Below are 24,397 nucleotides of genomic sequence, written 5' to 3' on the forward strand. Positions count from 1 at the left end.
TGTCATTGGTCCATTATTAAAAAAAAAGGAGGACCATACAGCACATCAGGAGAAACTTAACAGTGACTAAAGTTGTCACCTTTCCCCCAAGTATTCATATACTATGAAGTATAAATTGAGAATGAATGTGTATGGATGATGTTGTGATGCATGGAAGGGAGTAGGCGAGGGATGGGGGCTTAGGGAGTTATGTGTGAATGATATTTTGATGCAGTCCAAACAGATTTCTCCCTGTTTCTCTTTTTCTGCATGAGGTGATAGAGAGGTGGGGGACACAAATTAAATTAATTAGCCTTGCTGTGGATGTACTGTGTCTTGCTGCATTGCTTCTGACCGAGTGAAATGGGTGTGATGCAGGGATGACCTGTCATCCAGGAGGAGCCAAGAAAAGACAGAGGGATGGGTGGTAAATGGGAGTGAAGTGTGCAAGGATGAAATGGGTGGGAGTGGTTTTATCCCTTTTGACTTTGGCTACCTTGAGACCAGATTTATTTTGGCTATTTGGCTTTGCAGAAAAAGAGAAATTGAGATGAGAGGGAGGAAAGGTTGTGGATGTGAGTGGAATGGGTGGGAGTAGGTAATAGCCTTTAATTTGGCTACCTCCCCTATAAGTAAGAAAAAGCTCTTCATATATTGATAGAAAAAGAGAAGATGGGGAGAAATCTCTTTGGGCTGTCAAAATATTGTTCATAAATAACCACTCCCTGACACCCCCTTCCCCATCCCCCACCCCCTCCCTTCCTTTTATCACAGTATCATCTATATACAACTATTCTCCACTCATTTCTATCTCCTGCCTTCTCCCTTCCTTGCTCAGTGCCCCTTTCACCACATCCATCCATCTCATCTTTGGTTGTCCCCTCAAGTTCACTCATTCTTCACTCATGCTGTCTTGCCACATTGCTTTTGACTCAGGACAGTGGGCAGGATACAGGAATGATCCATGAGGAGCTAAGATGAGAGGGGAGAAAGGGTGGTGGACAGCGAAAAAAATACACGGGAGCGACGAGCGATTTCGCTCGGGAAAGTTGCAATGTCGCTCTCGCAAATCCAATGGCAGGAGTGATCCCCCACAAAAAAATAGCTCCCGCAGCAAGATTTAACGTTTTTCATGCATTATCCATCATTTGGCAATCCCTGAATCCCATCACCATTGATGAAAGGATCAGAGCAAACACAACTTACCCGTGATCAATCATTGCATTATCAATCGATATCATAAATGCAACGCATTAATCAACTTTAATTTGTTGATGTACGTACATATGTGTACGCGGTATAGCTGCTAGAAATCAATGGCTTACCTAGCCTATCTTCGTATCGGCTGCATGCGCGCGTATACCAGTACATGTTGACTAGACTCTACACGACTATCGTGCTACATAATGTCGCTAGTTGCGAATTGCATGGTACATGTATGCAGGGAAGTTCATTGGTTGCATGCAGCTAGCTGCCCAATCAACTTGCTGAATACATGTACAATGCACCATACCCAATACCACATCACCGCATGCATACGTACACTGTACATATGCAAACTCGCTCTGACATGAGTAATGAGTTAGCCTTCCAATAGTTTGAAGGAAATCGAACCTGCAAAAACATGGCTCTGGTGAAATTTTAAAAAAAAAGATGAAAAATGTCTCTGGAAAAAAAAAAAAAAAAAAAAATTCCCTGGTGGTGGATGGGAGTGGAATGGTTCGAGTGGGTACAGACGCTCCTCAACTTACGTTTTAGTTACGTTCCGAACGGCCGAACATAACGTGAAAATGAACGCAAGTTGTTACTGTACGTTCCAGTAATGTATGATCGTTCATACTGTACTATACATCCATAAATTCTATTACCTTATCTTATAAAACACCCCTAAATCATTAATTATAAACATAACATTGTAAGATAATAACATTAATTTCAAACAAATTAAATTCAAGCAACTTAAAGTGAGATGGTGGAGGAGGAGGGGAAGGAGGAGGCAAGGCACGTTCAGTCTGTCGTTTGTGCCATGTAAACAATGGATGCAGCGTCATGTGTAAGTATAGTTTGAACGTCTCGTACTACGGAGAGCGCGCTAAACTAAAATATTCACTTTTTTTTATTTTTTTTTTTTTTACCTTTTTTTTTTTACAGTCAGTTCAAATGTAAAACGAATGAACGTAAGTAGAGGAGCGTCTGTACTTGCCTTTTGATTTGGCTATACCCCTTAATATATAGATGGGTAGATAGATAGGCTTTATAACTGGAGATTGAATCCAGGCTATTAGAGCTATTGGTGCTGTGTCTTACCAACTTGCTTAATGAAAGTTCAATAGATGAACCATCTCATTACATTACATGTATGCAGGATTCAATACTCATTGAAACTACAATCCATATCATCTCAAGTTTCAGACAAGGAGCTAACAGCCTTAGGTCACTGGCAGTACTCATTGGGTTTCCCATAAAGCTCTGTGGAAAGAAATGTTGGACTAGTGTCTTATATTAATGTAGGACTATTTCTGTTGTGTCTCTGGTTCAGCGGAGCAGGAGGAGAGGAGGAGATGCTAGTTGTCAGCACTTCTTTTGTAAAAGAGGGATCTTAGACTGGTCTGAAGACTGAGCATCAGCTCCTCAGGGGCTGCACCTCCAGAGAGAGGTAAGGGTGTTGACTGGATTTGAAGATTGGCAGCAGGGAGATGCTTCTCTCTGATGTCCATCTTGTAGTATCACCACTTGAAAATACCTATTATTGGTTCCATTGGCATCCAGTCCTGCATACAAATAACATGTGAGCCAAAACACACACACACACACACTTTACACAAAGTCCACATAACTCCACTCTTATCTCAGCTCCTCATGAATAAATTGTCATCCATGCCTGCTGTGTGCCACTCCAGTTGAAGCCAGTAGAGCAAAGCATAGGAGAATGTCCTTGTGCACTACATCATTCATTCACAATCTTCCTCCATTCACTCCAATCTATTGTACTTCTTCAACCCTACTCCATGGACATTCCCCATTCATCCCAGTGCCCATTGCCTTATCTATCCATTTCATGTTTGGTCTTCTGCTTTCTACATTTTTTTTAGTCTTTCTTCATTTATTTTTTCCATATGACCAAACCACCTAAATATTCTTTGGTCTACCTTATTCAACATTGTAATTAGTGAAAAATAAAGTTAAAATTGGCAGTATTATAACACTGATTTAACATAATTTTGTTTCAGGCAATGTCCCCGGAGTTTAAGGAATATCAAAAGCAAGTATTGAGTAACTGCAAAACTATGGCAGAAACATTAATGGCAAAGGGCTTTACTCTTGTATCAGGTAAGTTTAATATCCCCCCCTCCTCCTAACACACACACACACACACACACACTTTCAACGAACGGACGGCTTGAAGAACGTTCTGAAGAAAAGTGCCGATTGTGGATCCCAACGCAAAGAGAAGTACCTTTTTGTATTTGCAGGGTGGGGGGAAATTGCTCGTGGAGTAGTGGGACAGTAGGGAAAGAGGAAAAGGGGAGGGATTACTGGGGAAATGGATGTAAATGAGGATGTGGAGGACTTTGACCAGCCAGACGGGCGGAAGGTAAACATGAAAGACCACCGAGGATCAAATGGCTAATAAAAATGTAAAGATTAGAAGTATAGAGAGGAGAAATACAGTAGAAAGTGACGAGAATATGTTCCAGGGATTTAAAGAGGGTGGGGGGGACACAACCCCCCCCAGACTGATAAGACTAGAGGAGAGAGTTGATAAGGTGATCGAGGACTTGGAACGTAAGTTAGGTAATGTAGACTCCATTTTTCCAAAGAATTGAAAGATTGGAAGAACTAGAGAAGGCTAACAGAAACTTAACTGAAGAAATAGAGGACCTAAAAAGACAGTTAGGAAATGTAAAGGAGGAGAATGAGAAATTGAAGAAGAATAGTAATGAAAACAGAGAGAAAATAGCTACAGAAGCTAAAAATTGGAGAATAACTCAAGAAGGGAATAAGGTTTCATTCACTGACATAGTCAAACAGCAATTGAAAGAACATAATGAAGACTCAGTTATTAAAGTGATGAGACAGAAGGAGAATATAGTAAGAGAATTAGCTGACAAAAAGAAATGTATAATTATATTAGGAATGGAAGAGAAACATAACCCAGATAGAACTGCAAGAATCAAGGAGGAAAATGAAAGAGTAAGCAGTTTATTAAAATTAGTCCAGGAAGATGAACCAGAAATTATAAAGGAAATTGAGGAAAAATTCAGACTCGGAAAATATAGTACAGATAAGACCAGACCAATTAAGATTAAATTCAGGTCACAAACAACGGCAGAGAAAATTCTATCCAAGACAGGGAAACTAGCAACAAATGATCAATATAAAAAGGTATGGATAAAAAGAGAAATGAATAAGGAGGAAAGAGAGGCAGAAAAGCAGAAAAGAATTGAAGCTAAGGCAAAAAACGAGGAAAGAACGGAGTCAGAGAAAGAGAGATTCTATTGGAGAGTAGTGAACATGAAAATAAAGCAGTTCGACATACTAAAGAAAAACATAAGGGAAACAGAGAATACAATGGAAGTGGCAGAAAACTAAGAGTGTCTTACACAAATATAGATGGATTGATAACAGGATTGAATGAACTGAATGATTATTTGAAAGAAAAAGAACCGGACATAATGGGAATTGTAGAAACAAAATTAAAAGGCCCACTACCACCCAACAGTGTAGGACATGATACATACAATTATTGGATTAGAAACAGAGAGAAAAAACAAGGGGGTGGAGTTATGTTCCTGACTAAGAAGGATATAAACGTGAAAGGTGTCATATATGGAAAGAATACAGTAGAGATGATTATGATAGAAGTGGAAGACCGAGATAAGAAGAGCAGAAAATTTGTGATCAACTATGTGCCTCCGAAAACAGCCTCATGGGAGGAGAATGAACATAAAAGTATGTTAGAAGGACACAAAGATAGCATTAACTAAAATAATGGAAGACGGAGGAAGAATAGTTATGATGGGCGACTTTAATTGCAAAGAAATCTGCTGGGAAGAAATGACAGTAAAGAGTGGTGATGACTCATGGGGAAATGCTCTACTTGAGATGATTACTGACCATTCAATGACACAATGGATACAAGAGAACACTAGGTATAGAAATGAAGAAGAACCATCGAGGCTAGACTTAATAATTACATCTGAACCTAGAATAGTGGACAAGATTGAATATAAAACACCAATAGGTAAAAGTGACCACATATTGATTGAACTGGAACTTAATGAAGAAAAATATATGAAAAGAAATGAACAATATAGAAAAGGAAGAATGATGTATGAAAAAACAAACTTTGATAAAATAAGAGAATTCTTCCAACAAGAAAACTGGGAAGAAATATACAAAGAAGAAACAACAGTGGAAGAGAAATGGAATATTTTGACAAAAATTTACAAAAAAGGAGTGGAAAAGTATGTCCCAAGACAAAAACAAGAAAAAGAATATGTAAAATGCTGGTACAACAAAAGTTGTAGGGAGTTAAAAGACAAAAGAGACAAAGCCTGGAACAGATGGAAAAAAGACAGAAGACCTGAAAAATGGAAAATATATACTGGTTATAGAAATGAATATGTACAAAAGTGCAGAGAGGAAAAAAGAAAATATGAAAAAGATGTTATAGAAAAGTGTAAAGATCAACCAAAACTATTCTACAGATTTGTAAACAATAAACTGAAAAACAAACAAGACTTAGAGAAATTAAGACAAGGAGGAGTTGAATACACTGAGGAAATGGAAATGGCAGAAATTATGAACAAACATTTTAAATCAGTGTTTACAAGGGAAAATATACAACCTGAAGAGATTGAGTGGAAGGAAAAAGTCCCCCCTATGGAAGAAATAGAAGTAACAAAGAATGAAATATTGACACACTTGGGTAATTTTGATGTCAGAAAATCGCATGGGCCAGATGAAATAGCAAACTGGATTCTGAAAGAATGCAGGAATGAACTGGCAGACAAAATACATAGCATAATAAGCAGTTCCTTAAAAGAAGGAAAAGTTCCAGAAGATTGGAAAAAAGCAAATATAGTACCTATATATAAAGGAGGAAATAAAGAAGAACCTACCAACTATAGACCAGTCTCTCTAACAAGTACAATAGCAAAAATATGTGAAAGAATTATCAAAAGTAGATGGGTAAAATACTTGGAAAAAAACAACGTACTAAATCCAAGGCAATTTGGATTCAGACAAGGACGATCATGCGTCACCAATTTAATATGTTTCTATTCAAGGCTAATAGATATAATACAAGAAAGAGATGGATGGGCTGATTGTGCATTTCTAGACCTAAAAAAAGCTTTTGACAAAGTACCACATAAGAAGTTGCTTAAGAAATTAGAATATGAAGGAGGAATACAAGGTAAATTGCTAAATTGGATGGAAGACTTTTTGCAAGAAAGAAAAATGCGAGTAGTGATAAGAGATCAGCACTCAAAATGGAATGAAGTAATAAGCGGTGTCCCGCAGGGAACAGTTCTGGCCCCAATAATGTTTGCTATATATATTAATGATATGGATGAAGGAATTGAAAGCTATATGAGCTTCTTTGCAGATGATGCAAAATTACTGAAAAGAGTGAAAACTGAAGAAGATTGTGAATCACTACAGAGAGATCTAAATAAAGTACAAGAATGGAGTAGGAAGTGGGAGATGGAGTTCAATACAAAAAAGTGTAGTATAATGGAATTTGGAAAAAGCAAAAACAGAATAACAGGATCATATAATTTGGGAAAAGAAGGAATAAAAAGAGTAGAAAATGAGAGGGACCTGGGAGTCATTGTTATGAATAATATGTCACCTGAGAAACATATAAATAAGATTTTTGGAGAAACTTATAATTTAATAAGAACAATCAAAGTGGCATTTACATACCTGGATGAAGAAATGGTGAGGAAAATCCTAATCACCCTGATAAGACCAAGATTGGAATATGCAGCAACGATATGGTCACCAAGTACAAAAAAATGTATAAAAAAACTTGAAAGAATACAAAGAGCAATTACAAAACTGGCACCAACACTCTCAAAACTATCATATGAAGAGAGACTACAAAAACTTAAACTACAGACACTAGAGCAAAGAAGAGAGAGAGGAGATTTGATAGCTATTTACAGAATCATGAAAGGCATAGAAATTACTGATAGAGAGAATCTGATAAAATGGGATGACAGAAATACAAGAGGACACGGAAAGAAAATAAAAAAAGACAGCTATAGAAGAGATTTTAAAAAGAACAGCTTTCCTCACAGAGCAATAGACAGTTGGAACAAGTTAGATGAGAAAGTGGTGTGTGCAAAAACAATACATGAATTTAAAAATAGTTTAGATAAAATGAGATATGAAGACGGGACCCCACGAGCATAGCTCCCCTTCCCGTAAAATACAACTAGGTACAACTAGGTAAATACACACTTTCAACGAACGGACGGCTTGAAGAACGTTCTGAAGAAAAGTGCCGATTGTGGATCCCAACGCAAAGAGAAGTACCTTTTTGTATTTGCAGGGTGGGGGGAAATTGCTCGTGGGGCAGTAGGTAAGTAGGAAAAGAGGAGAAGGGGAGGGATTGCTGGGGAAATGGAAGGAAATGAGGATGTGGAGGACTTGGCCCAGGCAGACGGGCGTAAGGTCAACATGAAACGACCACCGGACCAGCTCAGTGATGACGAAATGGCAAATAAAAATGTAAAGATTAGAAGTATAGAGAGGAGCAATACAGTAGAAAGTGACGAGAATATGTTCCAGGGATTTAAAGAGGGTGGGGGGGACACAACCCCCCCCCCCCCCCCGACTGATAAGACTAGAGGAGAGAGTTGATAAGGTGATCGAGGACTTGGAACGTAAGTTAGGTAATGTAGACTCCATTTTCCAGAGAATTGAAAGGTTGGAACAACTAGAGAAGGCCAACAGAAACTTAACTGAAGAAGTAGAGGACCTAAAAAGACAGTTAGGAAATGTAAAGGAGGAGAATGAGAAATTGAAGAAGAATAGTAATGAAAACAGAGAGAAAATAGCTACAGAAGCTAAAAATTGGAGAATAACTCAAGAAGGGAATAAGGTTTCATTCACTGACATAGTCAAACAGCAATTGAAAGAACATAATGAAGACTCAGTTATTAAAGTGATGAGACAGAAGGAGAATATAGTAAGAGAATTAGCTGACAAAAAGAAATGTATAATTATATTAGGAATGGAAGAGAAACATAACCCAGATAGAACCGCAAGAATCAAGGAGGAAAATGAAAGAGTAAGCAGTTTATTAAAATTAGTCCAGGAAGATGAACCAGAAATTATAAAGGAAATTGAGGAAAAATTCAGACTCGGAAAATATAGTACAGATAAGACCAGACCAATTAAGATTAAATTCAGGTCACAAACAACGGCAGAGAAAATTCTATCCAAGACAGGGAAACTAGCAACAAATGATCAATATAAAAAGGTATGGATAAAAAGAGAAATGAATAAGGAGGAAAGAGAGGCAGAAAAGCAGAAAAGAATTGAAGCTAAGGCAAAAAACGAGGAAAGAACGGAGTCAGAGAAAGAGAGATTCTATTGGAGAGTAGTGAACATGAAAATAAAGCAGTTCGACATACTAAAGAAAAACATAAGGGAAACAGAGAACACAATGGAAGTGGCAGAAAACTAAGAGTGTCTTACACAAATATAGATGGATTGATAACAGGATTGAATGAACTGAATGATTATTTGAAAGAAAAAGAACCGGACATAATGGGAATTGTAGAAACAAAATTAAAAGGCCCACTACCACCCAACAGTGTAGGACATGATACATACAATTATTGGATTAGAAACAGAGAGAAAAAACAAGGGGGTGGAGTTATGTTCCTGACTAAGAAGGATATAAACGTGAAAGGTGTCATATATGGAAAGAATACAGTAGAGATGATTATGATAGAAGTGGAAGACCGAGATAAGAAGAGCAGAAAATTTGTGATCAATTATGTGCCTCCGAAAACAGCCTCATGGGAGGAGAGTGAACATAAAAGTATGTTAGAGGACACAAAGATAGCATTAACTAAAATAATGGAAGACGGAGGAAGAATAGTTATGATGGGCGACTTTAATTGCAAAGAAATCAGCTGGGAAGAAATGACAGTAAAGAGTGGTGATGACTCATGGGGAAATGCTCTACTTGAGATGATTACTGACCATTCAATGACACAATGGATACAAGAGAACACTAGGTATAGAAATGAAGAAGAACCATCGAGGCTAGACTTAATAATTACATCTGAACCTAGAATAGTGGACAAGATTGAATATAAAACACCAATAGGTAAAAGTGACCACATATTGATTGAACTGGAACTTAATGAAGAAAAATATATGAAAAGAAATGAACAATATAGAAAAGGAAGAATGATGTATGAAAAAACTAACTTTGATAAAATAAGAGAATTCTTCCAACAAGAAAACTGGGAAGAAATATACAAAGAAGAAACATCAGTGGAAGAGAAATGGAATATTTTGACAAAAATTTACAAAAAAGGAGTGGAAAAGTATGTCCCAAGACAAAAACAAGAAAAAGAATATGTAAAATGCTGGTACAACAAAAGTTGTAGGGAGATAAAAGACAAAAGAGACAAAGCCTGGACCAGATGGAAAAAAGACAGAAGACCTGAAAAATGGAAAATATATACTGGTTATAGAAATGAATATGTACAAAAGTGCAGAGAGGAAAAAATAAAATATGAAAAAGATGTTATAGAAAAGTGTAAAGATCAACCAAAACTATTATACAGATTTGTAAACAATAAACTGAAAAACAAACAAGACTTGGAGAAATTAAGACAAGGAGGAGTTGAATACACTGAGGAAATGGAAATGGCAGAAATTATGAACAAACATTTTAAATCAGTGTTTACAAGGGAAAATATACAACCTGAAGAGATTGAGTGGAAGGAAAAAGTCCCCCCTATGGAAGAAATAGAAGTAACAAAGAATGAAATATTGACACACTTGGGTAATTTTGATGTCAGAAAATCGCATGGGCCAGATGAAATAGCAAACTGGATTCTGAAAGAATGCAGGAATGAACTGGCAGACAAAATACATAGCATAATAAGCAGTTCCTTAAAAGAAGGAAAAGTTCCAGAAGATTGGAAAAAAGCAAATATAGTACCTATATATAAAGGAGGAAATAAAGAAGAACCTACCAACTATAGACCAGTCTCTCTAACAAGTACAATAGCAAAAATATGTGAAAGAATTATCAAAAGTAGATGGGTAAAATACTTGGAAAAAAACAACGTACTAAATCCAAGGCAATTTGGATTCAGACAAGGACGATCATGCGTCACCAATTTAATATGTTTCTATTCAAGGCTAATAGATATAATACAAGAAAGAGATGGATGGGCTGATTGTGCATTTCTAGACCTAAAAAAGGCTTTTGACAAAGTACCACATAAGAAGTTGCTTAAGAAATTAGAATATGAAGGAGGAATACAAGGTAAATTGCTAAATTGGATGGAAGACTTTTTGCAAGAAAGAAAAATGAGAGTAGTGATAAGAGATCAGTACTCAAAATGGAATGAAGTAATAAGCGGTGTCCCGCAGGGAACAGTTCTGGCCCCAATAATGTTTGCTATATATATTAATGATATGGATGAAGGAATTGAAAGCTATATGAGCTTCTTTGCAGATGATGCAAAATTACTGAAAAGAGTGAAAACTGAAGAAGATTGTGAATCACTACAGAGAGATCTAAATAAAGTACAAGAATGGAGTAGGAAGTGGGAGATGGAGTTCAATACAAAAAAGTGTAGTATAATGGAATTTGGAAAAAGCAAAAACAGAATAACAGGATCATATAATTTGGGAGAAGAAGGAATAAAAAGAGTAGAAAATGAGAAGGACCTGGGAGTCATTGTTATGAATAATATGTCACCTGAGAAACATATAAATAAGATTTTTGGAGAAACTTATAATTTAATAAGAACAATCAAAGTGGCATTTACATACCTGGATGAAGAAATGGTGAGGAAAATCCTAATCACCCTGATAAGACCAAGATTGGAATATGCAGCAACAATATGGTCACCAAGTACAAAAAAATGTATAAAAAAACTTGAAAGAATACAAAGAGCAATTACAAAACTGGCACCAACACTCTCAAAACTATCATATGAAGAGAGACTACAAAAACTTAAACTACAGACCCTAGAGCAAAGAAGAGAGAGAGGAGATTTGATAGCTATTTACAGAATCATGAAAGGCATAGAAATTACTGATAGAGAGAATCTGATAAAATGGGATGACAGAAATACAAGAGGACACGGAAAGAAAATAAAAAAAGACAACTATAGAAGAGATTTGAAAAAGAACAGCTTTCCTCACAGAGCAATAGACAGTTGGAACAAGTTAGATGAGAAAGTGGTGTGTGCAAAAACAATACATGAATTTAAAAATAGTTTAGATAAAATGAGATATGAAGACGGGACCCCACGAGCATAGCTCCCCTTCCCGTAAAATACAACTAGGTACAACTAGGTAAATACACACACACACACACACTCTCTCTCTCTCTCTCTCTCTCTCTCTCTCTCTCTCTCTCTCTCTCTCTCTCTCTCTCTCTCTCTCTCTCTCCTCTCTCTCTCTCTCCTCTCTCTCTCTCTCCTCTCTCTCTCTCTCCTCTCTCTCTCTCTCCTCTCTCTCTCTCTCCTCTCTCTCTCTCCTCTCTCTCTCTCTCCTCTCTCTCTCTCTCTCTCTCTCTCTCTCTCTCATTCATATGATAGGTAATCATCTCCCCACATCTGATTCTCAAAATCACTAAGCATTCTTACTGTTAGTTTTTACTTTTTCAAATAAAGAGAACTGAAACCATTGGCTGCTTTCCCATTAACTGTTGAAACAGAAAAAAAAACAGACATTATTCCAAAATTTCTTTCTTAAGGAACTTATGAAAGATCTTAAGGACTGTTGGTAGCTATTGTGGGGGCTGTGAGTGGAACTTGAGTCAATTATTAGTTATTATAAATGTTGCTGAATAGAAACCTGTAACCTTGCAGTAACTAACAGCATTCCTAGAACCATCTCATAAATCCTTCTGTGAAGACACTTTGGACTGTTGTCTCTTGTATTTGTATTAGTCAGTTTCAATGTCATGTGCTAGCACAGAGGAAGGAGTATTCACCAGCTGCCATCTCAGCATAGTTGTAAAAATGTGGAGGAAATGGTTGAAGGTGAGAGAGGATTTTTGGTCTGGTCTAGAGGTAAGAATATTGATGATACTTGAAGATAGGTGGCAAGACCAGCTCACAAGACCACCTCAAAGAAGTACTTATTTTGCGTCCCTTTCAATAATTACCTAGTTGTATCTTACAGGAAAGGGAGTTATGCTCATGGTGTCCTGTCTTTATATCTCTCCATATCTAGTTTGCTCTTAAATTCTTGTATTGTTTTTGCACACACTAATATGTTCCATACATCCATCACCCAGTGGGGAAAGATGTTCTTTTTCAGGTCTCTTCTATAATTGTCCTTTTTGAGCTTCTTTCCATGTCCTCTTTGTGTTTCTATTATCCCAATTTAATAAATCTTCTCTATCAAGGACTTCCATGCCTTTCATAATTCTGTAGATGGTCAACAAGTTACCTCTTTCTCTTCTTTGTTCCAGAGTCGGCAACTCCAATTTTAACAATCTTTCTTCATATGAGAGTTTTGATAGTTCTGGGGCCATCTTTGTAGCTGCTCTCTGGATTCTCTCAATCTTCTTTATATTCTTTTTTGTACTGGGTGACCATAGTGTCACTGTATACTCCAATTTAGGCCTTATCAATGTGATTAGTATTTTCTTTACCATTTCTTCATCTAAGTAGGTAAAAGCCACTTTTATTGATCTTAGCAAGTTATACGTTTTGTCAACAATTTTGTTTATGTTTGTCAAGGGACATATCTCTTGTGATTATCACCCCCAGGTCTTTTTCAGATCCCTCTTTCTTTACTTCTTTTTCACCAATATTATATTGTAAAAAGTCATTAGATTTTCATGCCAAACCTTGAAGTCATAATGTTCCATATTATTTGTTGACATGATAAGACATTGAATAATTTGTTATTTCAGGTGGCACAGACAATCACTTAGTGTTGGTTGATCTTCGTCCCAAAGGCCTAGATGGTGCCCGTGTGGAGACAGTATGCAACTATGTTAATATCACTGTCAATAAGAACTCTGTTCCTGGTGACAAGAGTGCTCTTCTCCCTGGTGGGCTTCGTTTAGGTGAGCTCAAGAAAGATTTGTGCTTCATTATGATGATGCCTAAACAATTTTTCTTTAGGCTGATGCTTAGGTAATAATACATACATATATATACCAAAGGCTTTTTCCCCCTACATGGGGGGTAGCCAAAAAGAAAAAGGCATAGAAACCACTTCCACCCATTCCATTTCCTATATATTCCACTCCCCTCCACCCTCCTCCCTCCCTCTTATCTTGGCACCTCCTGGATGACGGGTCATCCCTGCATCCTGTCCATTGCCCTGGGTCAGAAGCAGTGTTGCAAGACACAGCACATCCACAGCAGGAACGCTTCATAAATTCGGCGACCCACCCCCTCTCCATCCCCTCATGCAGAAAAGGAGAAGACGGGGAGAAATCCCTTCAGGCTGCATCAATATATATAAAAAAAAAAAAATCCTCATACATACTTCCTCCCCCCTCCCTCACCCCCTCCCCCTCCTGCATCACAGCATCATCTATACACAACCCCTCTCCATTCACCCCTATCTTCTGTCCTCTCCCGTCCTTCCTCCACAGATATTGCTCTCTTTTGTAATGCCCCTTTCACCCCATCCATCCATCTCATCCTAGGACGGCCCCTCATATTCACTCCTTCCACCTCTGCCTTCCACACTTCTTTTACTAAACTTTCTTCGCTCATTCTTTACATGTGTCAAAACCATCCTAATACCCTTTCATCAACCCTATCTCCCAGTTCCCATTCCACCCCTGTTCTCCTCCTCACCTCCTCATTTCTCACTCTAGCCTAGTAGCCCCTATCATACTTCTCAGACATTTCATCTCAAACACATTCAAACTCCTCTCTTCCTCTCTCATGTTCCATGTTTGTGCCCCGTACAATGCTGTTGGCACAATCACTCCTTCATATAACCTCCTCTTAGCATCCATTCCCAGATGTCTATTTCTCATTACACTTTTCAATCCACCAAGGCATTTACTCACTTCTCTCAATCTACATTCTATCTCCATCCCCACTCCTCCCTTTCCTGCCACATTCGCACCCAAGTATCTAAAACTATCCACTTCCTCCAGTTTTTCACCCTTAATGCTTACCTCCAGCCTGCTGTCACTCTCTCCCCTTGTACATCTCATCACCTTACTTTTACCCACATTTATCTTTAGCTTCCTTCTTTCACACACCTTCTCAAACTCTGTCACTAACTTACTCAATCCCTCCTCTAATCCTGCTACAAGTGCAGTGTCATCAGCAAACAACAGCTGGCTCACCTCCCACTTTTCTCTATTTTCTTTAATCATCTCCAACCCCTGACCCACTACCCTTGCATTCACCTCTCGCACCACCCCATCCATGTAAAGATTGAACAGCCAGGGCGACATAACACATTCCTGACGAAGTCCCACCTTTACCTCAAACCATTCACTCTCTGCATTTCTAATCCTAACACAAGCTCTACTACTCTCGTAAAAACTCTTGACTGCTCTTAACAGCTTTCCTCCTATCCCATATAACTGCAGTACCTCCCACAGTGCCTTCCTGTCTACCCTATCATAAGCCTTTTCCAGATCCATAAAAGCCCAAAAAACATCCTTACCTTTTCCTATAGCTTTCTCACATATCTGTCTTACCACAAAGATCTGATCTACACAACCCCTACCTGTCCTAAACCCACACTGTTCCTCACCAATTACTCCCTCTGTTCCTCTCCTAATCCTCTCAATCAAGACCCTCCTATAAGCCTTCCCAACTACACTCAATAAGCTGATCCCTCTGAAACTACTACACTCACGCTTGTCCCCCTTTCCCTTGTAAAGTGGAACTATACAGGCACTCCTCCAGTCCTCCGGCACTCTACCCTCTCTCAAACAAACATTAATCAACCTCACCAGCCAATACACCATCACTGTACCTCCTTTCTTCAGACATTCTGCATGGCATCCATCCAGACCAGATGCCTTACCTGCTCTCATCATCTTAACAGCTGCTTTCACTTCATCCTTCCTTATTTCTCCTCCATTTTCCTCACTCATCACCCTCATTTTCTTAGTGCTTTCCACTGCAACTACCTTTCCCTCCCTATCCTCCTTCACATTTAGCAACTCCCTAAAATACTCTGCCCACCTTCTTCTCACTGTCTTCTCTTCCATTATCATCTCTCCATCTGCACCTTTTACCTTTTCTTCTCTACTTGATTCACCTCCTTTTTCTCTTTTAATTTCCTTCCAAAACATCTTTTTGTTGCTTTCAAAATTTTCTGTCATACTCTTACCCCATTTCACATCTGCTCTCCTCTTTGCTTCCTTTATCTTATGCTTAGCTTCCCTTCTCTTTACTTTGTACCTCTCATACAATTCCCTCGTCATAATTTGCAGCCAATCTATGAATGCCTGCTTCTTCTCTTCTACACATTTCTTTGCTTCCTCATCCCACCACTCACTACCCTTCCTTCTTTTTCCTCCCGCCCTCCTTGTTCCATGCACCATCTTTGCACACCTTATGACTCCCTCCTCCACTCCTAGTTCTACTCTATCCTTTACTCCCTCCCACTCCTCTTTCAGTTTCTTCTTAAACTCACTCTCCTTTTTTTCCTCATTTAAGCAGTTCACTCTAAGTACCTCCCTATCTTCTGCCCTTTTCCTCTTTCTCCACCTATTCTCCACTCTCATTTTACCTTCCACCAGAAAATGATCTGATATTCCCCACTCTCTCCCCTTAGAACATGTACATCCTTAACTCTTCCTACCATACTCCTGGTCACCACTATATAGTCCATTAACACTCTCTCTGCCACCCTTCCATCCACCACCCTCTCCTCTCCCATGTGTACTTATTCTTGACTTTCTTCTTAAACACTGTATTTGCTATCATCAACTCTTTCAAGACACATCTCCACCATCATTTCTCCACTACGATTTTTACCTGGAACTCCATACTTTCCAATCACTCCATCTATTGGTTCGTTTCCTACCCTAGCATTAAGGTCTCCCAATACAACTACATTGACATTTCTCCCTAATCCCTCTATGCACTCATTTATATCTACCCAAAAAGCCTCCCTTTCCTCTACGCTCTTCTCACTACCAGGTCCATACGCACTTACAAAAACCCCTTCCCAGCTTCACCTTCATCCACATCAACCTTGATGAAACCTCCTTCCTCTCCACCACCAGCTTATTTACCTCTTCACTTACTAGTACAGACGCTCCTCAACTTACGTTTTAGTTACATTCCGAACGGCCGAACGTAAGTTGAAAATGAACGTAAGTTGTTACTGTACTATACATCCGTAAATTCTATTACCGTATCTTATAAAACACCCCTAAATCATTAATTAAACACATAACATTGTAAAATAATAACATTAATTTCAAATAGATTAAATTCAAGCAACATAAATTGAGATGGTGGAGGAGGAGGAGGCAAGGCATTTTCAGTTTGTAATCTGCGCAATGTAAACAATGGACGCAGCGTTGTGCGCAAGTATCGTTTGAACTACGGAGAGCGCAGTACACTAAAAAATTCACTCAAAAAAATTTTTTTTACAATTTTTTTTTTTACCGTCAGTTCAAACGTAAAATCGAAAAAACGTAAAACAAATGAACATAAGTAGAGGAGCGTCTGTATAGCCACCCCTTCTCTCCCTCGTTCCCTCTTCACTCCTGAGTACCTCCCACCTACACTCCCAAACTCACAGTTGCCCTTTCCTTTCATTTTTGTTTCACTCAAAGCCAGCACATCCATCTTTCTTCTCACAAACATACTGCCTATCTCTTCCCTTTTACTCTCATCTGTACCACATCCACGCACATTAAAAGACCCAAACCTTAGGGTACTGGTTGGAGGAAAACTCCCAGACCCTCTTATGCCTTTTCTTTTCTTTTTAGGAATGTCCCCTTTCGGGGCTACAGGTAGTAGGACTCCTAATCCCATCCCCATCCCGTTTATTGTCGCCTTTTACAACTCAAGTGGAAAGACTTGGTGGTAGCATTCTCTTCCCCTACCACAGGGCTGGCAAAAACAGAAAATTAATACTCAGAGAAATGGTACAGGACAGCAACAAGGGTTTGGGGGACAGCATAACGGAGGGACAGTCGTAGTATAAAAGTATCATCATTTCTCTATGAGCAGAGTTTTCCTCTATCATAGACAAAATGATGTGTGGCTCTGGTCCGTAGGGGTGCCCCATATATACCCTAAAGTATCAACTGCATGCTACTTTGCCATAATAACATGCAGCCAATACCCCAGACAGGTAATAATACATGACATTTAAGTGAATGAATTTATGCTATCTGGACCAGTTGCTACAGCAATGCCTTTACAACTTTTATTCTCATCAGTTCAGCAAGGTACAGCTTTTCCATAGTAGGGCTTTGGATGATGAAGAAATGTCTGTTCAGCAGGAAGAAAGAGTGCCAAATAAAGGAGTAATTAAAGGGATATTGTGAATGGATGAGAGGATGACATGGTCAAAGAGTTGCTCTTCTCATGATGTATGAATTATTTTGTGTAGATGAGGAGAGGGCTGCCATATGATGTAGCAGTAGTGGTAAACCAGATTCAATTGTTTGACCACGCTGTAGAAGTGATGTGCCTCACTGCATTGCCCACAAAACCAAGTTGTGTGTGTCTATGAGAGAGAGAGGATGGGGGGTCAGGGTGACTCTTCATCCACAAGATGCTGAGATGGGTTTTAATGTATATGAAATTGATGTGAGAAGTAACTTGACTAACCCCTTATAAGGGGAAAGGGCCTTTATTGTGTATGTGTGCATTTATCTAGTTGTATTTACATTTACTTTGTGAGAAGTAACTTGACTAGCCCCTTATAAGGGGAAAGGGCCTTTATTGTGTATGTGTGCATTTATCTAGTTGTATTTACATTTACTTTGTGAGAAGTAACTTGACTAGCCCCTTATAAGGGGAAAGGGCCTTTATTATGTATGTGTCCATTTATCTAGTTGTATTTACATTTACTTTGTCATAGTATATGGAGTTGGAGCTGTGCTTATGAAGTCCTGTCACTTTATCTCTCCATTTACCAATTTTTTGCCATAAATTCATTGATGTCAGCCTGGATTATATTTTATCCAGCTCGTTCAAGATATTTATGTATCATTGAAAACTGTACTTCTATTTATCTGTGTACAAAAAGGTTTCTTTCTCTTCATGAAGGAGGTAGTCAGCCAAGGCTTGTACCTGCATGTCACCCATTCCACACCCCTCCCTTTCCTTAGAAAACAATGTTTCAGTTACTAAACACTTATGTTAACTAATCCATTTGGTACAGTGATGAGAGACTAGAGGAAGTGGATAGCTTTAGATACTTGTGTATGAATGTGGCAGGAAAGGGAGGAGTGGAGGTGGAGGTAGAATGTAGATTGAGAGAAGCAAGTAAATGTCTTGGGGGATTAAAAAGGGTAATGAAAAACAGACCTTTCGAAATGGATGGTAAGAGGAGCTTGTATGAAGGAGTGATTGTGCCGACAACACTGAATGGAACAGAAACATGAAACAAGAGAGGAAGAGCTTAAATGTGAAATGAAATGCCTAAGAAGTATGGCAGAGGAGAGTGAGAAATAAGGAGGTAAGAAGGAAAGTGGGGGTGGAAAGGGAGTTGGGAGATGGGTTAATGAAAGAGTATTGGGATGGTTTGGACACATGGAAAGAATGAGTGAAGAAAGATTAGTAAAAGAAGTGTGGAAGGCAGAGGTGGATGAAGTGAAAATGGGGGAGGTGACCAAGGATGAGATGGATGGATGGGATAAAAGGGGCATTTGGAAAGTGGGGAATGTCTGTTGAGGAAGGAAGAGAAAAGATAGAAGATAAGGGTGAGTAGAGAATGGTTGTGTATGGATGATGCTGTGATGCATGGAAGGGAGTGGGTGAGGGAGTATGTGTGAATGATATTTTGATGCAGCCTGAAGGGATTTCTCCCCGTCTTCTCTTTTTCTGCATTAGAGGATGGATAGGGGGGTTGCTGATTACATGAAGCGTCATTGCTGTGTATGTGCTGTCTTGCCACATTGCTTCTGACCTAGGGTAGTGGGTAAAATGCAGGCATGACCTGTCATCCAGGAGGAGCCAAGATAAGAGGGAGGAAGGGGGGTGAATGGGAGTGACGTATGTGGGGATGGAAAAAGCCATTGGTATATGTATATATATATATATATATATATATATATATATGGGTGTGTGGGTGAAATGGGTGGGAATGGATTTATGCCTGACTTTGGCTACCCACTTTGTAAGGGGGAAAAAACCATTGGTATATGTATGTATGTACCATATGGTGAAGTCTTATCTATCTATATAGCAAGCAGGTTTTTCCCCCATACAAGGGAGGTAGCTAAGTCAAAAAGCAAGTACACACTCCCACCCATTCCACTCCCATCCACCACCCTTTCCTCCCTCTCACTTAGCTTTTCATGGATGATGGGTCATCCCTGTACACTGCCCACTGTCTTGGGTTAGAAGCAATGTATGGTGAAGTAGTGGGGACAAACTAGCACTAGAGCTGTGCCTAAATGCATTGCTTTAGATCCAAGCAGCATGATGAGGGGTAGAATGACCAATCCCTAAGGTGCTGAGATGGGAAGGGCAGTTGATTAGGTTTATTTGTTATGATGTGGGTATGTACTTTGACTTGGCCATTCCCACTATAAAGGAAGGAAGGGCATTTGTTATGTGTACCAATATGGTGTTTGGTGAACCTCTTGCAGTCTCTGAAACCAATTATTGATATATATCTTACGGCCTTTTCGTCCTCATTAAGGGATAGCCATCTAGGTATTAGTTTATCTATCTGTACACCAAGAGGCTTCTTCCCTTCCCTCATACAAGGGAGGTAGCCAATCAAAGCATGCACCCACCTGCACCTTTCCCACTAATGATGGATATTATTTTCAGGTACACCAGCACTTACCTCAAGGAATTTGAAAAACGAAGATTTTGTATATGTTGTGGAACTGATTGACAAAGCCTGCAAGATTGCCTCTGAAGCCAAAGAAAAATCAGGAAAGAAAATTGCAGACTTCAAGAATTTGTGTGAAAGTGATCCAGGAATTATAGCTCGATTGGATGCACTGAGGAAGGAGGTTAATGAATTTTCCCTAAAATTTGAAATGCCTGGATTTGATGATCATTAGGTTCACCATGTACTTAAGTTCCCATTAAACATAAGATGATTCATATACTTCATGTACAAACTTTCCATCAAGCATGGGATGATTTCTTGTGAATTATTTTATCTTCGTTTATGAATTATTAGAGTTAGTTTTTTTTTTTCTGCTTTGTTACATGTTATTAGTAATATGGATATCTTTTATTAGATACTTGTTAAACCGTACAACTTAATTGTCTAATAATTCTTACCTGTTTTAAATTTAAAGAGTTTAACCCAATGGGAACTTTTTCTTTCAAATTTATTTATTTATTTTATTATTATTATTATTATTATTATTATTATTATTTTTTTTTTTTTTTTTTTTTTTTTTTTTTTTTTTTTTTTTTCAAAATAAAATATTTTTTAACTTGTATGCCATTACCTGCAAAGCAAGGTGGTCAGGTGTAAGAGGACTAAAGATCCTCTGGTAACTTGTCACACCACCAGTGTTACTCTTCACTCATTCTTCTATTTCTTTCTCTTTGCAATTTAACTTTGAGGAGGTGAAGTTGCTGGCCATCAGTACCCTCTGTCTCATGTAGTAGACTTTTGATATGCAAGGAATACTTGGGTGGTATTATTATTGACTCCACCTTTGGGACTTTAAACATGAAATGAAGGCAAGCCCTTGTTGAGTACATTAAATGGGTGTTTTTTTTTTTTGTTTTTTTTTGTAAACCCCTTGAGATTGTCTTTTTGTAAGAGTACGCACATATACCAAAAATGCACCTGCATAAGGGGGATGGCTGAATTTCAGCTCAACATTGTCGTGAGTAAAGCTCATTTGACCACTCATCCCAGCTCATAAAATATAGATAAAGAATTGTAACAACACATTGCTCTCAAATTAGCACTATAAATTCCAGAAATAGCATTAATTTGGCAAAATTATTTACAATACCAACTCATTAAGGGGTTAAGGACCTGGGATAATGTGAGCTCTGGTTCCCATCACAGTCCCACCTCAGTCCCTCCTGCATCCCATATTTGGGTGGTGGACTCTGAAATGAGAAGCACACCACTGTGCCTTGTTCTTGCCTTTGGTGGGTCAGTGTACCAGCAGAAAGAAACTGAATCATTACTCTGTTGCATCACTACATAAACTCCCCAACTGTCATCCTTGCTTGGCCTAAATGTCATCTTTATTAGACCCATACACAAGAGAATTGTGTGATCCCTTGTGCCATGATCCAGGCAATGAAGTTTTTACGATTTATAATTCGTATTTATTATTCTGGCAGCACACAAATCTTTCTTTCCCCAAATCAGCAACATACAAGACACTGGAGTGTCCAGTGGAATGTTCTTGGATACAGCCTAAGGAACCGTTGTTCTAGGTTCGAGTCCTTAATATATGAGAATATATATATATATATATATATGAGAAGAAGTAGCAGATAGCTTGTTGCAGGCATTACAAACATGGCCTGAAGGTTATTATGCATTTGTGTCTATATTATAGTGTTGGTCATTCTACCAGTTTGTTGACTATGGGCCTCAAACTAACTGATTGACCTAGCACAAGTAGAGCACATCCTACACATAATGTATGTACCAAGTATCATTGCAAAAACATTTCACCCCCATCACATTTCACCTATTTTCAAAATGTGTAAATGATAACCCATCTTCCTGGACCAGTGCCTTGCCTGCTCAGGTTACACTGCCCTCATCCTCAGCTGAATTTACTTCACCTAGCAGCAGCCAGAATACAATTTATAAGTTGCCTTTGTTCATTAAAGGCTAAAAGAACATTGGAAATTATTTGGGTATGTTGATTTCCTTTTGATAATTTTTTTTATAAAATTATATTATCTTTTATTTTGCCTTTGTTTTACCCTACATGTGTTCAAAAAGGTATACTATATGTGAATCAAAACCATGGAAGTTCATTTATCAGAAAAGAGATAAAGGAAAAGAAGTTATGGAAGTTGATAAATTTGAATTTTAAATTCTTAATATACAATTACTTCCTGCTGAAGTGAGGTACTGTATATATCCATGTATAAGACAACCCCAATATTTTTTTGTTTTTATACTTACCAACTTCAGGGGTAGACTGAGAATGAGATGGACGGATGGAGTAAAGGGGCCTTGGGTAAAAGAGGAATGTCAGGCCAGCAGGGTAGGGAGAGGGCAAGAGAGGTGTGTCTGGAGAATAGTTGTGAATGGATAATAAATTGATGTGGCCTGAAGGGATTTCTCCTTGTCCCTCTAATTAATGTATATGAGGACAAGGTGGTTGGGTCACAAACAACTGTAAACAGTGTCCCAAAACTATTTAACTAGTGTTACTCTCGGTGAAACCAAAACAAAAAGAGGAAAAAATGTATATGTTTGAGCATTAGGTATCAAATGGTGATGGTGGACTGGTTGGTGAGGTTATTTAATGTTTGCTGGAGAGAAGGTAGAGTGCCAGAGGACTGGAGGAGTGCGTGTATAGTTCCACTTTACAAGGGAAAGGGGGACAAGTGTGAATGTAGTAGTTTCAGAGGGATTAGCTTGTTAAGTGTAGTTGGGAAGGCTTATGGGAGGATCTTGATTGAGAGGATTAGGAGAGGAACAGAGGGAGTAATTGGTGAGGAACAGTGTGGGTTTAGGACAGGTAGAGGTTGTGTAGATCAGATTTTTGTGGTAAGACAGATATGTGAGAAAGCTATAGGAAAGGGGAAGGATGGTTTCTGGGCCTTTATGGATCTGGAAAAGGCTTATGACAGGGTAGACAGAAAGGCACTGTGGGAGGTTATGCGGATATACGGGATAGGAGGAAAGCTTCTGGGAGCTGTCAAGAGTTTTTATGAGAGTAGTAGAGCTTGTGTCAGGATTAGAAATGGAGAGAGTGAATGGTTTGAGGTAAAGGTGGGACTTCGTCAGGGATGCATTATGTCACCCTGGCTGTTCAACTTATACATGGATGGGGTGGTGCGAGAGGTGAATGCAAGGGTAGTGGGTCAGGGATTGGAGATGGTTAAGGAAAATGGAGAAAAGTGGGAGGTGAGCCAGCTGTTGTTCACGGACGACACTGCGCTTGTGGCAGGATCGGAGGAGGGATTGAGGAAGCTGGTGACAGAGTTTGGGAGAGTGTGTGATAGAAGAAAGCTGAAGATAAATGTGGGTAAAAGTAAGGTGATGAGATGTACAAGGGGTGAAAGTGGCAGTAATCTCGAAGTGAGCATTAAGGGAGAGCAACTGGAGGAAGTGGATAGTTTTAGATATTTGGGTGCAAATGTGGCAGGAAAGGGTGGAGGTAGAATGTAGATTGAGAGAAGCGAGTAAATGCCTTGGTGGTTTAAAAAATGTAATGAGGAATAGGAATCTGGGCATGAATGCTAAGAGGAGACTGTATGAAGGAGTGATTGTGCCAACAGCACTGTATGGAACAGAAACATGGAACATGAGAGAGGAAGAGAGAAGGAACTTGAATGTGTTTGAGATGAAGTGTCTGAGAAGTATGATGGGGTTTACTAGGCTAGATAGAGTGAGAAATGAAGTGAGGAGGAGAACAGGGGTGGAAAGGGAGCTTGGAGATAGGGTGGATGAAAGAGTATTAGGATGGTTTGGACACATGGAAAGAATGAGTGAAGAAAGACTAGTAACAGAGGTATGGAAGGCAGATGTGGAGGGAGTGAACATGAGGGGACGTCCTAGGATGAGATGGATGGATGGGGTGAAGGGGGCTTTGGGGAAGAGGGGAATGTCAGTTGAGGAAGGACAGAAGACCGGGGTGAATGGAGAATGGTTGTATATGGAAAATGTTGTGATGCATGAGGTGGATTGGACGGGGGAATGGGGGTGAGGTAGTGTGTGTGAGCAAAAATTTTTGACGCAGCCTGAAGGGATTTCTCCCCATCCTCTCCTTTATATGGGGGGTCGTCGATTTAATGAAGCGGCCTTGCTGTGGATGTACTGTGTCCTGCGACACTGCTTCTGACCCAGGGCAGTGGACAGGGTGCAGGGATGACCTGTCATCTAG

General features: G+C 39.0%; 1 protein-coding gene across 1 annotated transcript; it reads left to right on the forward strand.

Moving 5' to 3' along the window:
- Positions 1 to 3,209: 3,209 nt before the first annotated feature.
- On the forward strand, positions 3,210 to 22,245 carry LOC143019985 (serine hydroxymethyltransferase, mitochondrial-like; the record flags this gene model as incomplete). The annotated part of the gene is given in 3 exon segments (XM_076176062.1): positions 3,210 to 3,309; positions 13,124 to 13,279; positions 20,169 to 22,245. Coding segments are annotated over 3 exon segments (495 nt in total), but the record flags the coding sequence as incomplete, so codon positions are not given.
- Positions 22,246 to 24,397: the final 2,152 nt, after the last annotated feature.

Source organism: Oratosquilla oratoria, chromosome 38 (genome assembly GCF_046742065.1).
Source record: "Oratosquilla oratoria isolate Oo_2021 chromosome 38, ASM4674206v1, whole genome shotgun sequence".
Classification (NCBI taxonomy): Eukaryota; Metazoa; Arthropoda; class Malacostraca; order Stomatopoda; family Squillidae; genus Oratosquilla; species Oratosquilla oratoria.